The 16,822-nt window shown below is 34.5% G+C and overlaps 1 protein-coding gene across 14 annotated transcripts in view; it reads left to right on the top strand.

Moving 5' to 3' along the window:
* Positions 1 to 16,822, top strand: part of FAM13A (family with sequence similarity 13 member A) — a 354,285-nt gene that overhangs the window by 271,536 nt on the left and 65,927 nt on the right. For 13 of the 14 annotated variants that reach the window (XM_057502440.1, XM_036922105.2, XM_057502438.1 and 10 more), the window contains 2 exons: positions 8,828 to 8,869; positions 11,469 to 11,645. In XM_057502440.1, coding sequence (XP_057358423.1) covers positions 8,828 to 8,869; positions 11,469 to 11,645 — 219 coding nt within the window. The remainder of the gene's footprint in view (positions 1 to 8,827; positions 8,870 to 11,468; positions 11,646 to 16,822) is intronic. The other variant, XM_036922113.2, reaches the window with a different exon arrangement.

Here is a 16,822-nt window from a genome sequence, read left to right as displayed (position 1 = left end):
AGTAGCCCATGTCCATTAGTGGAAGGATGGATAGACAAAATGCCATGTATATACACAATGGAGCATTTTTCAGCCTTAAAAAGGAGAGGAAATTCTGACATATTTACATCATGATGAACCTTGAGAAGAACATTTATGCCAAGTGAAAGAAGCCAGTCACAAGAAGACAAATACTTTATGGTTCAACTTACATGAGGTACCTAATGTAGTCAAATTCATAGAGACATAAAGTAGAATGGTGATTTCTAAGGGCAGTGGGGTAGGAAAGAATCAGGAGTTATTGTTTAATGGGGACAGAGTTTAAATTTTACAAAATGAAAGGAATTCTGGAGGTGGATGGTGTTAGTGTTTTGCAGCTATATGAAAATGTACTTAATGCCATTAACCTATATTCTTAAAAATGATTAAGATGGTAAATTTTTGTATATTTTATCACAATAAAAAATTTGAGGGAAAAAAGTGTCATAGGAGATTTTGATACACACCTTTCCCTGTCTGAAAACCACTATACCAGACCAACAGTAGAATTATTTAGTACTGAAGAATGGTTTATAAATTTGACTGCTGTTCATCATACAATTCTTTAGGGATTCACTATGGAGTTCACAACGTTTGAGCATCAGATATTTTTTTTCAGTAAAAGGTTAGTATAGATTCTGGGTTTAATTCTATCAATGTTAATTAAAATATTAAGCATTTGTTTAAACTGTACTGATAAACAAAGGTAAATTATATAAATTTTTATATTTTTTTATGTTTCTCTTCATGTCTTCCCTTAGCATGATAAAGCAAAGGAAAAATGTAATTGTAGAAAATGATGCCTTTGTAGCCATTCTGTTTAAATCTCTTGCTTCTTCATTCATCAGTCTCCCTGCCTCCCTAAAGACTTTTATTTATAAGAACTTCAGATTTAAAAATAAGTAAACCTCCAGTTTAAACAAATTGCAGACTAGCTATACCTGATATAACTACTCCCAGCTTCCCATTTAAATTTTAATGATAATATCAACAATAAAAATTAAAGACAGCTGTAAATTTATAGCAATGATACAGAAAACTAGATGTCAAAGGTCACATCATCAATGGGATGGACTGAGAAACATGTTTTTGCCTTGTAGACTGCATGTTCCACATCCAAACAATAGAGGTGGCCAAAAACAGAGGGGGAAAGGGAAAAAATGACATGGATTCGTTCTACTGTCTAATGTACTGGCCAGAAAAGCATGTAACATTCCCCCAACTGAACAGAAATATATTTCCTGAACCATCCACAGCTGAGATGCATTTTTTTTCACCTTTCTGCCCTTATGAGCTTCTTTATTTTAGTATCCATTCAGAGATTAGAGTATTCATAAAACAATGGAGAGGAGAGTGGATCCCTCTGGGATGCTTAGTCACCAAACAAAAGCATTTGAGAAAAGGATTGACAATTTTTTGTTATTAAGTATTCTGTGGTCAGGCAGTGTTGACTGTTAAAATTTCTACTCTTCAAGAATTTTTAGAGATAGCTGAATAATATTTTAGGAAGTAGCACGAACATTTGAGCTGTTTGTAGGGCACAAAGTTTAGGATATGTAATGTTTATTTTAAATATTATAAGGAAGGAATATTATGGATTAAAATGCATGCTTTCAAGAGTATACTGCAGAAAAACCAACTACAATTTTTTTCTCATTCTCTACCTTAGTCATAAAATTGGACTAAACAGTAAGTACACCTAAGTGTGCATTGTGGATTGTTCTAGGGCAGACTCATAGGCCAGCTGTTCAAGTCTAAATCCATCTTGGGGCATCTTGCCACAGGCAAGGGAAACTGAAATAAAGAACAATCTACCCACCCAGAATGCTGGTAACAGCCCTTGGATTTCTTGATCTCCCTTAAGAACCACTAAATACAAATATCTATTTGGGACCTATGAAGAGAAATTACAAACTAAGGAAAAGGATGTCTTGCCCTGAGGGCTCAGTGTAGAAACAGATGTCAGAGAATTTTTTTTATATGATTCAGGGTAAAACTTGAGAAGTGATATTGCTTATCTTCTCAAAAAACTGCTCAAGGACATAACCAACCTCTTTGAAACATAGTAGGAACCTGTAAGGGTAGTAAATAGGTTTAGAATTAAAAAGCCAGAGAGAATAGCTGAAATAAGGAAGGAAAAGGGATCTTAGAAATTTATTATAAAAGGTTTCTTAAAACTATAAGAGGGAAGCAGTTAAAGAGCAGAAATCATTTAAAAATAAAGTACATGAGAAAGAAAATAAAATAGGATAAAGAAAAAACTAAGAAAGAACTACTGCTAGATATGAAAGTCAGAGATTGGAAAACCAACCTAAAAATTATGATTCTAGGGGAAAAAAAACTAATAGAAATAAAAGTAAAAATAAAAGTTAATGTATGCCCAGTTAATTGAGAGGTGAATAAACAAGTTCGTTTAATGAAGAAGTAGAAACCTGATTTATAACCATTGGTGGAGGGGCAAAGAAAGTAACAAAATTATGAATTTCTTGTCTTGCTTGGAAGGTAGGAAAACAGACTCAGGAGTCAAGAGCTTGGGGGCTTTTGTTTGCCTTGGGGGAGTTGTTTTAGTTAGAGATATATGGTTGTGAGAAGCAACCCCTAGTAAAATTATGCATAGGATTCCCATATTCCAGATCACCACAAGAGCAAAGACAGAAATCAAAGGAAAAGGAAGCTCCCAAATTAGAAAACATAAAGCAAAAATCTAAAACTAAAAAAAGTGTATCAGCTATGACAATAAGTGTAAATGGATTAAATTCTTCTATAAAAGCTAAAATTACTAAAAAAAAAATTTTTTTTATTGCTGCAGCTATATTTTTATCCAGAAAAACAATACCTAAAACAAAATGACACAGAAAGATTAATAATATAGGATTTATATCTGATAAGTGTGAACAGAAAGAATTTGTTACACAGGGAAAACCTAGACTTTTTTAGGTAAAATCCATATTAAAGACATAGAGGTTATACATAAACATGTGTAAAATGGAATAGCATCAAATCATATATATTTAAACTCTAGTTAACAAGGATCAACAGGGCAAACACATTTGAAGTATAGAACCTTATACATATAACTGTATGTCAGTAACATAAAACTTACAAAATAGCACTGATAATTTGATATAATTAATAACATTTAAAATAAACATTACATATCCTAAACTTTGTGCCCTACCAACAGCTCAAACGTTTGTGCTACTTCCTAAAATATTATTCAGCTATCTAAAAATTCTTGAAGAGCAGAAATTCTAACAGTCAACATTGTCTGACCACAGAATACTTAATAACAAAAAATTGCTAATCAACCTGTGAAAGCTCTCTTAAAGGGAGGAAAAAAATCAAAGAGGAAAATGAAAATTTCAACTATAGACTATTTGGAAGGAAAAAGAAGAAAGTATCAAAATTTGTGGTATAAGCTTTCTTTTAAGAGGTAACTTCACCTATTTAAGAAGACTGAAAATAAATAAGCCATACATTCAGAATAAGAAATTATAAAAAGGAAGAAAAGCAACCTCTTAGAAACCTAAAAGGATTTCATAATAACAAAAGAAAATAGAAAAAGAGTATAACTGATATTTGAATCCAGGAACTGGTTCTTTGGAAGTAGAGATGAACATTATAAAACAGAAAACCTCTGGTAAGCTTGAGGAACAGAACAATACTAAAAATCATAATTGAAGTTTGCTCTCAAAGGGTATAATAATTTTTAAAAGATTAGAGAATACTGTATGCAGTTTTATTCTAATAAACATGAAAATCTAGAAGATATAGAAAGTTTTCTAGAATCTATAAATTTTGAGAAGAAAATTCCTTTTGAATCCAAAAAAGTACCAATAGTAATCTATTCTAGGGAGAAAATATCTATATTTATACCCAAAGATATATATGAACAATATTATTTGAGAATAAGAATTACATCATTAAGAATGCATCCTGAAGCCATAGTACATGAGATAGAATCAGAGCTGTGTAAATTTAAATGAGATACTAAACATCTGTGAACCTCAGTTTCCTCATCTATAAATGGGTATGGTATATATAGTGAATTATCCATTTTATTTCATAATTTTGTTTTATGAAGACCTTGGTCTAAAAGAAATGCTGAATTCCCTCTGTGCAAAAACATGCAAAAATATATAAAACTGAAGACCCCAAAAATTAGGGCCTGAAAGAAGCTATACAAAAGGTGAGTATTTTTGGCATTTTGATGGGCTTTAGTTAATTTGTTATAAAATATTTAATAGAGTATCAAGATACAGGAATGGTGAATAACTTTTTCTTTAAAGCAGTTACAATATTTGAAGGAAATGGAAGTGGGAGGTTCAGTGAAGCATGTGAATATTTTCCTTCTATTCATCCATATCCATGTAATATGCTTTCAGTTTATGTTCTAGTAATATCTGCATAGTATATAATTTGAAACCAAAATGTGAGGCTTTTTTACTCAAACTGTCTTTAACACCACTATAAATGGGTGATAAAAAATTGTCATATACCTATATATTCAGGTCAATATGTAGGTATCTAAATATCTATAAATATGCTGTTAAATTTTTGCATATGATAGTCAGCTAAAAGTTAAAGCAAAATTAATATATATTGAGGATTGAGCATATTTGTTTTGATACATGACACTGAAGAATGAATTAAAATTGTGAAGAAAATCTTAATTTAGAAATCCATTATGCAATTACAAGGAATATGTTAAAATTATTATAATGGTGAGACTTCATGTCAACTTTTTATATTTTATGATGACACTAAAATATTCTATTAAATAGACAAATTAAGAGTTTCATGCTATTTTGATGATTAGGTATATGATCTTCATCCTTAGGCTTAAACATGACATAATTGTCTTAAATTCTTACTCTTTAGAAATATTGAGTAAAGGTAAATATTATCTTCCAGAGAAAAAGAAAATTCTATTAGACCTAATGGTTCTAACAATAACATTAGAACTGTATTTTACAGGTAAGATTTTATACATCATAGAAAAGAGAACATTCTGAAGACCACATATAGAAAAAGAGGACACATGCTTTTTCAGTATGTCTGGTTTTCATAGATTCAAAAACTCCTTTCTTTTTATATGTAGATTTCAGATCAAGAGATCTAATTAAAGAATCACTTGTCAACAGGCATTCTGTGCATCTTATCACATGCAAATTTTGTAGACTAATATTGCCAAGCATAATCAGCTTAGAGAAATGTAGTTCGGGTTTTGCTAATAAAGACTGAATATATTTAAATATGTCATAGAATGTATTTCAGAGTAGGCTAGAATCTGTTGTAAATTACTCTGTCAGTTTCATCATCACTTTGGTAATGAAATTGACTGTAATGCTAGAGTCTGCACTGAGTTTATTTCCTTCTGTTTTGAATATTTGCTTTATTAACATTAGACAACGAACTCTTCTATATTCAAGACTTTATATTGTATAAGAAGGAATTTTCTTAGCAAATCAATCAATGGTTTTGAAAAAAGATTCATTATTCTTAGCTGTCTGCAGAGGATAAAAAACAAGCTACAAGTAGATGAAGGAACTCTCTACCTTTCACTTCAGTTTATTTGCTTATTGCTTTTTTTTCCTGTCTTACCCTCTGAGAACCAGTTATAGCTACTGAAGCAGTCCCTATTTCTGACATTAAATATTCTTAGAACTCTTCTTGTGGTAAATTATTAAGCACATCCCACAACAACTGTGGAGGTAGTTGGGTAGCTAACAAAAGCCATTTTGGTGTCTAATAAACCATAACTACCATTCTCACTGTGTCGTAGAACTAAATATGCCCTTATAACCTTCTGTAGTGATTGAAACCTAGGTCAGTAAGCTTTTAGAGCTAAAAGACAACCACAGAGCCCACTCACCAGCCATGCCTTTCATTTCCTGTGTGAAGGAGCCAACCAAAGCCACCAAGCAAACCGGCAGCCTGTGAGTCCCACCAACGACCCGCGGAGCCGGGACGAGAAAGAACTTCTCTTTTCTGATTCCCAATAGAAAGTATTCTCTTCTCAGAATAGTTTCTTTGAGAAATTCTCTTTTAAAATGTGAAAGTATAGGCATATTAAGTATACCAAAAATTCCAAAGGACTATTGAACATAAAAATATAAATTTATCATAAATTTTACCTAATATCAGTATGTTAGCAAAAAAATGAATGATTCAAATAGCTTGGTTTTATTATTGGTTTATTCATTATTATGCTTCCTGAGAAAGGCTCTTTAAGACCAGTTTAGATGGCTCAGGTCATTTTTCTTTAAGCTGGGAGGGGAATTTGTTATCTTTTATTCACTTAAGGCTACTGACATTGTGATATCTGGGTAATTGAAGTCAAAGAATTTTAGGTGCAAGGAATTAGACCTAATCAGTGTGTTCCACAAATCATCAGCATCAGAATCACTGGGGAATTGGTTAGAAATGCAGAATCTCAGCTTCCCCTTCCCTAGATCTAGACCTGCTAAATCCAAATCTGTGTGTGTACAAGATCCTGGGTAAACCTGAAGCATATTAGAATTTGAGAAGCACTTACTTAGAGAGTTAGCAATCTCAGAATCTGGTCCTGTTGTCATTTTCCTTGTCTCTTCTTGCCTTCCTTTTTTCACCTCCCACCCCCATCCCCCGCCAAAAATAAAAAAAAGAAAGAAACATAAAAATATCAGTGTGTACTTCAATAAGCAAAAAGAAGTTCAAGACCAAAGCGTGTAGAAGGGAGGAAGAGGAAATATATCTCTTCATTCTGAGATGGCAAGGGGCATATTGGCTAATTAATTGCATAGCTTTGGAATATTTTTAGTATCTAGCAGATCTACATTCTCTTTACTCTTCTAGGTTCCCTCAGTCATTATTCACATTGGTCCCTGTTCCCAAAACCAAGGTTGTGCAACTATAGTGAGACGTGGCATACCGGAGTTAATTATACAGTGTTGAATTTACAGAGGGTGAGCCACAAATCATGAAACCCAGGGACTGCCTGTTTCAGTTAAGGACAGAGAAGCAAAGGATTTATTTTTTAGTTATGTAACCTGGGAACCACTATGAATAACAGGCATTGTGAGGCAAACTAGAAATGGTTGTGATTAAAAGCAAAGTAAAATACCTGAGTCCAGGCCTTGTATAAAGATGTCTCTAGTAAATTTTTCTTGTAGTGAGTGAGGAACATCAAATGTAGTGACGAAGAGCTTAAGATTCTGAACTAAAACTTTCTTGGTTTGAAACCCAGCTTATCTACGTCTTGGCTGTATGACTGTGGGCAAGTTAGTTAACCTCTGTAACCTCTTCATAAGAAAATAGAGCAAAAAAAAACCAACAGTACCTACCCCATTGGGTTATTGAAAACAGTAAGTGAGAAAATCTATATAAAAAAGATTTAGCACAGTTCCTGAAACACAGTTCATACTCAGTAAGTGTTAGGGGATATTTATTTGTTCATTTGTCCATTAAGATTCTTGTCAGTTTCCCTGGTGAACAACAGCATTATCTTACGGAGTTTTTCTGGGACTCGGCTGTGGTTTGTCACCACGACAAACAACTGTGGCTTTAACTACAAGGAATTTTGGGGGACTAAAGGGTGAGGGTCTGTTCATCACCTCTGGAATGATGCACACTCTGCTGGCTGTGGTAGTAGTAGGTGCAGGAGCAAGTGTAGTGAAAGAAAACGAGGAATATCTACAGTCCCTGAGTCACTTAGATTCTGAATGGAAAGAAATGAGATAGACATGTGCATCAAACAGATGGTTCCAAAACAGTTTGTTCTTGGGTTGAAAATTACATAGGATAAATGAAGATGTTGGAGTGATTGAAAAGCAACCACCCATATTGATCATTAACAGCTTTACTTCAGGTGCCTTCTACAAAGAAGGTTGGGGAGAAAGAACTATTAAACCTATTAGGCAAAATTATAGCTTGACATGTACTAACGATTTGTTTTTATACCTTTTTAAACATACTTTTGAATCTTGATGTAGAAGCCAACTAAGCACTAAAGGACAGAAATCGAGGAAGTGCTAATACTGATTCAATTAAAATAGCTGCCAGCCTCGACCCCTCACTGTCTTAATGTGAACATAGAGGGCAGACCAGACAGGCCAAGAAGGGTGCTCAGAGAGTGTTCTGTGATTTCACCATTCCTCTCTATGTTGACTACTTTCGAAAACTTTCAAAGGAATTCAGGCTTTGAAGAAAATATATAAGTTGAGGAAGTTTATAATATTAAACAAAAGGGCTGTAAATTAGGTGTTAAGATGAAACATTATAGATACTGAGGTATTTTCCCTCTTCAGGAACTTGGAAATAAAAGGTAGCTAGATCTATAGTCCTGTAGAAAACAATGTTGGTTCCCTGTTCCCTATCCCCTGTGGCCCCTGCTTTTTCGTCAGCAGGTCTGGAGGGGGCAGGTGAGGAGCCGACAGGTTTGGGCTAGGAAGGGCGGAGCATGGGTAGAGTGGGTAGGAGGAAGGCAGTCAGCAGCAGTTGCATTAACATTTGGGGAAGATGAAAAGACCCTGAATTAGGGCCCTGGTAGTAGAATGAGAGGTAGATGGTTTTCAAAGGTTCTTTGAAAACTGTCATGGACATCTTTAAAATGGAGAAAAAAAAAAAGACTGGTCAGAAATAAACACCCAAGGTCATCTCTAATTCTAAAAACGGGAATGTGAGCATCTGACTGGATGGCTAAACGTCGCGTGAGGGTCACTTGGGGACCTGGCTAATACTTGAAGCCTGGGATCCCCTTCAGGTGTCTGGCTTAGTATCTGGTCCTCTCTCTTATCTGACTCACTTTCTCTTTGCTTCTTTTCCACAGTGCCCACGTATCCCAAGTCAGCAATGTTTCGACAACTGGAGAGTAAGTTATTTGGGTTGGCTCTTCCCCTCTTTTCTTACTTAGTAAACAGAAAAGTATTCTAATGGTGTGTAGTATTGGGAGACCAATATCAATAGGCAATCAAGGATGATTTTTAAAACTACACAGAGACGACTAAATAAGAGCCTTGTGTGGTGTGCAACCAGAGACAGTTCAGTCATTTAAACATATGAGAGTTTTATTTATTTCAGTGAAAATAATCTCAGAGTCAGTATTTGTAAATCAGTCTATGTGCTTTGGGGGTCTTCTTGCAGTGGAAGATGCAATTAAGGGTTGAAGTATTCACTGCAACTTTACTTCTTCGCTAATTTTAATCAGCCTACATCTATTGAGAACCTGCAAGATGTCAAGCATCTTATGTAAGTGTGTAATGTCAAGTAAGGTTTGGGCTCTGCCGTAAGGGACTTGACATTCTAACGGAGACACAGAAGAGAAATTGAATTAGTGATGGCAGCAAGTCCTTCTGCCATAGGGCAGTGGCAGTGCTCTGTTATGTCCATCACATGTCTTTTTCCTCCTAAGGCTACCAATTGTGCTTAGACCACAATCTAAACTTTGTTTACCTGCCTTTGCCTGCTTCTCTGACCCCATTGCTCATTATGCTACAAGCACATGACCTTCTGTTTCTGGAACAGGCCAAGCTTCTGTCTACCACAGAGCCTTTGCACTGGCTGTTCCTCCACCTGGCCATTCACTTTCTTACCATTCTGCTCTTTGTTCACCATCTCATCAGAAAAGCCATCCCCAGCTATCCATAGTAATTCTCCAACCTCATAGTCTGTTTGGTAGCAAATTTATCACTCTCTGAAATTTCGTGATTTATTTTGTGTCTGGCCTCATAATGATTATGTAAGTTCTGTAAACACTTACATAATCTGTAAAAACAGGGGCCTTGTCTGTCACATTCTTGGCTGTATCTGTAACACCTAGAAGGGTACGTGGCATATATCAGACACTAAATACATATTTGTGAATAGTTCCTTGCCAAAAGACTTTCCATTACACCCACCTCTCTTCTTGGCTGGGACTCAGGTGGGCCTCTTTGCAGCATCTTCTATGAGCAGAGCTGAGGTGGGAGAGGAGGGGAAGATGTGATGTGATAGGAAGTGAGAAGTATTAGAAGAACCACTAACTGGCATAGAATTTGGATCTAATAGGATGAATAGGGTTTTATTTTTTTTCTTCATTAGGCAAGGAAGCAATCAAAGGGCAGGACTGACTTCTCTTGGCTTTGTGAATTTTAAAGAGATTCCAGAATTATACCCAGACTGATGTGTCTGTGCCTGTGTGTTTTCTGATAACCTTTACTTCTTATATGTCTTGTATAGTTGGAAAAAGTGGGGTTGGTCTGTATGTACATACCAATTTACTCATATTTCTGTGTATCCCTATTAGGTAATGTTATAATTATTGGGATATGGTGTTCTAAATAGGGACGGTCTAATGCCCTAGCTAGACTATACTTGCTCATTGTTTTAAAGTAGTTTTACTGAAATTACTATGAGTCTATTATAAAACTACATTTAGAAATCTAAAGTTCTTCAATTTTTTAAAACACATTTTATTGAAGAAAATGCATTTCTCAATATGAACATTTAAACAATATACATGTGTTCTTTTTTTTAATTTTCACAGCTTTATTGAGGTATAATTGATATATAAAAACTACACATTTAATGTATACAAATTGATGAGCTTGGATGTGATTCTTTTTTCAAGTGAAGGAAAACATGCTCTGAGGAGTGTAAGATTAGAAATATCTGTGCCAGCTTATTCAGAATTAAATAGTGTGATGATGAAAAGTTTAGATACATGGAAAGATTTGGTCCTTATGAAGAAATGATACCTTAGTTATCTTATGCACTCTTTTCAGCCCCTGTGCTCACCTATTTTTCTCAGGTTGAGCAAAGGAAATCTATCCTTCCATCTTCAGTAATACATTTGGGGTGTTTGCATGAATACAACTTTAATTATATTTGTATATATAGATCACAATTTAATTGAATAAAAGCTTGGAAAGATTTTGCTCTTCTGTTAGTGAATACTTACTGTTCTGGTGAGGTGTTCTTTTTTAATAGCATTATTCCCTATATAATTTTATCTTAAAGGGATTCTATATAGACAATAAGCATCATAAAATCATTTGCTTTGTAAATCATACTGTCTTCCTATGCAGCACTAGTATGAGATCTGGAGGAAACTCGCCTTTGTAAGGATGGGTCCATTATTATTCTATGAGGAAAAACTCTTTCCACATTCTGCCTTATGTTAAATGACCCTTCTTTACTGAATGCCTCCTGTAATTGCTGTGAGCTAGACTTGCTGTGAGCATTTCAGTAATTCTGGACTAACAAAGATGAGAAACACAGTTATCAAATTGGCAGAATTGGTTAAGTTTTGTTTTGTTTTTAACATGCAGTGCAAGTATTTTGAGATTAATGCCATGTACCGCCTTTGCTCATGTAGCTGTAGTGGTTCTTCCATCGGAAATACTATTATTTCCAAAATTATGGGCACATATTTTTAAAAGCAGTCATTGATAAATGTGATTGCTTGATTGACACTCAATCTTTTTCACCAGGCTCTTGGAAAGAACCATCCGTTCAGCTGTAGAACAGCATCTCTTTGATGTTAATTGTTCTGGAGGCCCAAGTTCAGAGGACTCAGAATCTGGAGCACCATCAGCATCTTCTACATCTACCAGACACCGACGACACCAATCCAAAGAGCAGAGTGAAGTTCGACATGGCAGAGATGTGTGAGTTGGTATTAGTACTTCTTGTTTTCATTTTCTCTTCTTCTTTTAAAAATGTACACCTAAATGAGTCGCTGTGGCACACAGACCCTCGCATTTGAGTATTTAGGTTAAAACTTTAAAAGTTTCTTTTAAATTAGCTAACTAAACTTAGCTAACATTTGGAAATTTGTAGGTGAGTAAATAAATATTTCAATTTTGTCTAAATGTTTCATTGCATCTGGACATGTTGTAGGAAATCATCTCTGATTTACTACATTTCGTGGCTTCCACATGAATATCTTATTTAGAGGTATGCTGAACCACTGGAGAAAAAATTGCCATATGCCTGTCCAGAGATTTTTTTTTCTTGCTAGACAACATTCATTTGGCTATTAGACTAGTTTATGAACCACCAGATTTCACTACTGTATTTTGACCTGATTAAATACTAGAATATCACTATAATATTCTGACCATTGATTATTTGTTTTAGTATAAGAAAGGTTGAGCTTAATGTGATTAAAAGAGGAAATGCTTGAATCCTTCATTATTATAATGACTAATATTAAGGCATCCCCACAGCATGAATTTCAATAATAGTATTACAAGGAGCTTTATTCTCCATTAAGAGATCTGATAAAATACCAATGAATAATTACCATTCATATTATTGAGTAATCATGATTTAAATTGTCAAGAAAAACAAATGTATATATAATCAATTATATTCATATTATTTTTCCCAAAATTTTAAGTTTATTTTTATCTTCTGTAGCATTTAGTCTCTATAAAAGTTGTTTTGAACTCCTTTTTAAATGTCAAAGACTAAACCAGACCATAGACCCCTCATTCTTTTTGCCTGAATTCATAATCAAAATCTTTATAGAAAAAAGAAATTTCTTTTTGCTTGAAGACACTAAAGATAAATAGTATAAATAAATTCCATGCTGTACATCATCAAGCTGCTTCAGGGTTATATTAACAAATATAATTTTAGAAACAAAACAGTTTCAAAGTTTAAAAAAAAAACTCTACTGATTTTTTAAAGTGACAAAAGTGGCACTCTTTTAAAAAACCATTTATCTTGGAGCTGGTGGGAAGGAGAAAATGCTATAATATTCCCTTTAGAAAATGGAAAAATTACAGGAGACATTTACATTTAAAGTGAGCTACTGACTAAGCTTCAGAGAAAGCGTTTAGGAGTATAATTCATTTCTGTACCACTTACACTGTGTTATACAGCAAGTACAAATTATTTAACATTGTTCTTATCCTCTGCCTTATTTTTTGCCAAGTAGTATGTAGCAACATTTGGCATTTTTTAAATGTCCTAGGGTGTCATGACACTGTGCTTTTCACCCTCTTTGTTTGGACAGAGCAATAGCAAGCAAAGGTTGGGTTGGAAGTAGTCGTGAAGCATGAAAGGGGACAAAGCTGGGCTGGGGTATTGACAGTGGCCACATGGCTGCAGGCAGGGACCAGCTCAGGGGCATAAAGTCAAAGTGAACTGGGGCTGTCCAGGGAGAGAAATGTGAAACATAGGGAAACGTTTCTGCAGAATTTAAACAGAGTTTCCCAAGTCCAAGAACGCTTCTACTGTAAGTTATCTTGATTATATTTTACTTTCAATGCCAGGGGAACAAAAGGGGATAGAGAATGGTAGACACTGATCTTCTAAAGATCCATGAAACTCTAGCTTTTCCCTTAAGTTTTCATCTCTGTCATTTCCTTGACAACTTATTCTGCTTACTCACTGTGGTCAGATGGGAGCTGCACACTGAGTGAGAGAATCTTGGAGTGCAAACTGTACATAGCGGAGGGGCTTACAAACGGTCTTGCCTCTTTGTCCTTGGTACCTGGTCTAGGATTCAGATGTGCCCTCTTGTGCTTCTTGTTGGCCTCACCCTCCTAGCCATGAGGTCTCCTGTTAACCTGACACACTGTAACAGCTTCTCTGAGCCTTCCAGGTCTTTGCTGAGCAAGGCCTTTATCTCTAAGGCTCCAGACCTACTACTTTTGCCCCCATGAAAGTCCTCCTCACTGTGACCCCAGGAGATGCACTAAGGTATCACAGATTATGTGAAGGTCAAGAATCACTATTATAGCCTATAGCAAATATGTTTTTCTTAGTATGTGCTTGTATGTAATAATTGATTTATCAAAGATTTCATTAGACTTTTCTTAAAAAATAAAGGTTAAACTAGACTTTATTCTCTTCAAAGTTACTAACTCTACAGAGTGGTTAAAAATGTGTTTTGGAAATAGAAATTCATTGTAGGCTTGTCTATTATTTTGCCTGTAAGAACTTAGAGCTGCCACCAACTTAAAAAAAAAGTCCTTGAAGCCAGTGATGACTTCATTTCAAGATGAGATTAAAAAGTCAATAAAGTCTGTACTAAAGTTCATGGCGGATTTTTGAAATAAGAAATACTTAGATGGGGAAGGCAGTATAGCACAGAGAAGACAATTAGTGATTCTATAGCATCTTACTACGCTGATGGATAGTGACTCTAATGGGGTATGTGGTGGGGACTTGAGAATGAGGGGAATCTAGTAACCACAGTGTTGCTCATGTAAGTATATATTAATGATACAAAAATAAAAAAATAAAAATAAATACTTAGATATTCTAAGAAATAAGAAGGTAGACTAACACAATAAATACTTTATTTTAAGTGCAGATGATTTTTTATTTGTCTAAACTCATATAAGAAAACATTATCAGGCTTTTATTATTAGCTCCAATAAAAAATGTAGAAGTTCGAAGAATATGTTCATTATGTGAAAGAGTTCAGTTTAATTCATTTGTTAAAAAATTTACCATCTTACCACATGCATGGAAATGTTGCTGAATCTTGGTGATAGGTGTATGATGGGATAGAAGTTCATTGTGATAATCTCTTACTTTTCTATATGTGTGAAAATTTCATAATAAATATATTTTTTAAAAGAACAAAGCATCATTTAAGTGAAAATGGCTTCAGTCTTCCAAAGCACAATGAACTGGAATATTATACAAATGTTTTGTTATGTAAATATTATATGAAGTACAAAGTAAATATTAAATGCAGTGTTTTAAAAAGCATGCTCTATTAGGGGAATAATAAATAGTTCAGTATTGCTAGAATAGTAAGTGTATCTGTAGGGATGAGGAGGAAACTTGGGAGGGGGGGGACTAGAAATAAGATCTATATAATTAAAGTGAGAGGCCACAGGGATCTAAGTTCTGGTCAAATCTAAGTGATGTCAGATATGTTTGAAACCTGTCAAAATGTTGCAGGAAGGAATTATGTGCCAGCTCTCCTCACTACTCAGGTGCTACGGCTGAGAGGTGTTAATTCACACAAAAACAAAGGCTTTCCTTTGAGGTAACAGGATTTCCTTCCACATGAGCACAACTGCACAATCAGATTTTCACATATTTATTTTGATAGGATTTATTCCAGTCATTCATTCCCTATTCAAAAGGATTATAAAATAAACATTGTCTTTTAATTTCTAAAAATAATTTTTAGTTTTTGTGTTAATGAGCTTGGGCCACCATAACAAAGTACCACAGACTGGGTGGCTTAAACAATAGAATTTTATTTTCTCACAGCTCTGCAAGATTGGAAGTCGGAGAGCAGCGTCTCGCAGGGCTGAGTTCTGATGAGACCGCTCTCTGGCTTGCCGTCGGTGACTTCTCACTGTGTCCTCACATGGCCTCTCCTCAGCGTGCATGCTCTCCTAGGGCTCTTCTTCTTCTTATAAGGATACCTGCTCTGCTGGATTATGGCCCCCACCTTTATTGCCTTTTTTAGCCTTAATTACCTCCTTGAAGGCCCTATCTCCAGCAATAGTCACACTGGAAGGTAGGGCTCCAACATATGAATATGGGGAACACAATTCAGTCATAAGAGCTTTCAAGCATAAAAACCCCTCCATTAAAAAAACTATAATTGGATGTATACTCCAGGAGTTAGGGAAAATATGAAGAGTGATAAGACAGAATTTAAATAGTAAAACAAATAATTGTGAATTTCAGACCAAATTCATCCAGCCATCGACAGAAGGCATTGCTGTCAGTTCAGGGAGAGGAGAGATTTGAGAGTGTTTGCATGCATAAATGTGAGGGCATGTTAGTCTCTGTCAGCTTCTGTTTATGTCTTTGATTATTTTATCTCAGGATATTTCTAATAAATGTTACGTAAATCTTTTATGTAATTTCACTGAATATGTATTTTTACATTTTTAAAGTTTTATAAAATAAGACTAAATTAACTGTGGAATGTTAAAAATCACCAACTTGGAAAATATTATGACAATATTTAATTCATAATTCAATATTTAATTCATAGATGGTCTCCGTGATAGCCCATCAAAGACAGGATATGAATTTAGATTGCAGAATGAATATTTAATGTTACCTTTCATTTCTGGATATTGTAAAATATTCAACCGTATTTTACTGATTGAACTGACAGTAAAATATGGTCATCTATTTTTAGTCTTTAGAGTTCATTTATTTCTAAATACAGCTTTAGTGTTTAAGGAGGTACCCTAACTCAGTTATACCATGAGGGAGAGTAAGAGCTCATTCATTTGCACCCCATCAAGCCATGGGGCTGCGGTGATGGTTTAATTTGTTCTATGATATAGTAAAAAATAAACAGTTTGCTAAGTAATTTGATTTTGTGAAAACCTTCAGGGAATGTTTAAAATACTTAAAGAAGACTTGTTCAAGAACATTAAAGGAATTAAATTCTGTAATTATGACATTCATACCTACTTCTAAAACTAAGTAATGAATGATTTCCAGTTATAAGCTTATATCCTGGAACTCCTTGTACAGGGAAGTAACAAATTCGTATTTCAGTTAAAATGCTTTTGATTCTGTAGTTTTTATTATACTATTTCTAAGATTATCTAACAAAGTCAGATTTAAGTATTAACACTTTTCAACTATGCTAAAATGGCTTTATCACTTGGAAAATCAGTTCCCATTCTAGAAAAGAGACATGTTTCCTCTTCATATTTTTCTCCATACATTGTGTTAATTTATAAGATCTATGTGTGTATATATTAATGTGTGTGTATAAAATCTGTGGATAATGGGAAATTTCTTTGTAAGCTTGAACTATTCTTCCTGTTTGAATACAAATTACTTTTGGTACAATTGCAGATGCTGTTCATTGGTAGAAACACAGTCCTTGCTAATT

This window comes from Manis pentadactyla, chromosome 5, assembly GCF_030020395.1.
Source record: "Manis pentadactyla isolate mManPen7 chromosome 5, mManPen7.hap1, whole genome shotgun sequence".
In the NCBI taxonomy this organism is placed as follows: Eukaryota; Metazoa; Chordata; class Mammalia; order Pholidota; family Manidae; genus Manis; species Manis pentadactyla.
This window is presented reverse-complemented; position numbering and strand designations above follow the sequence as displayed.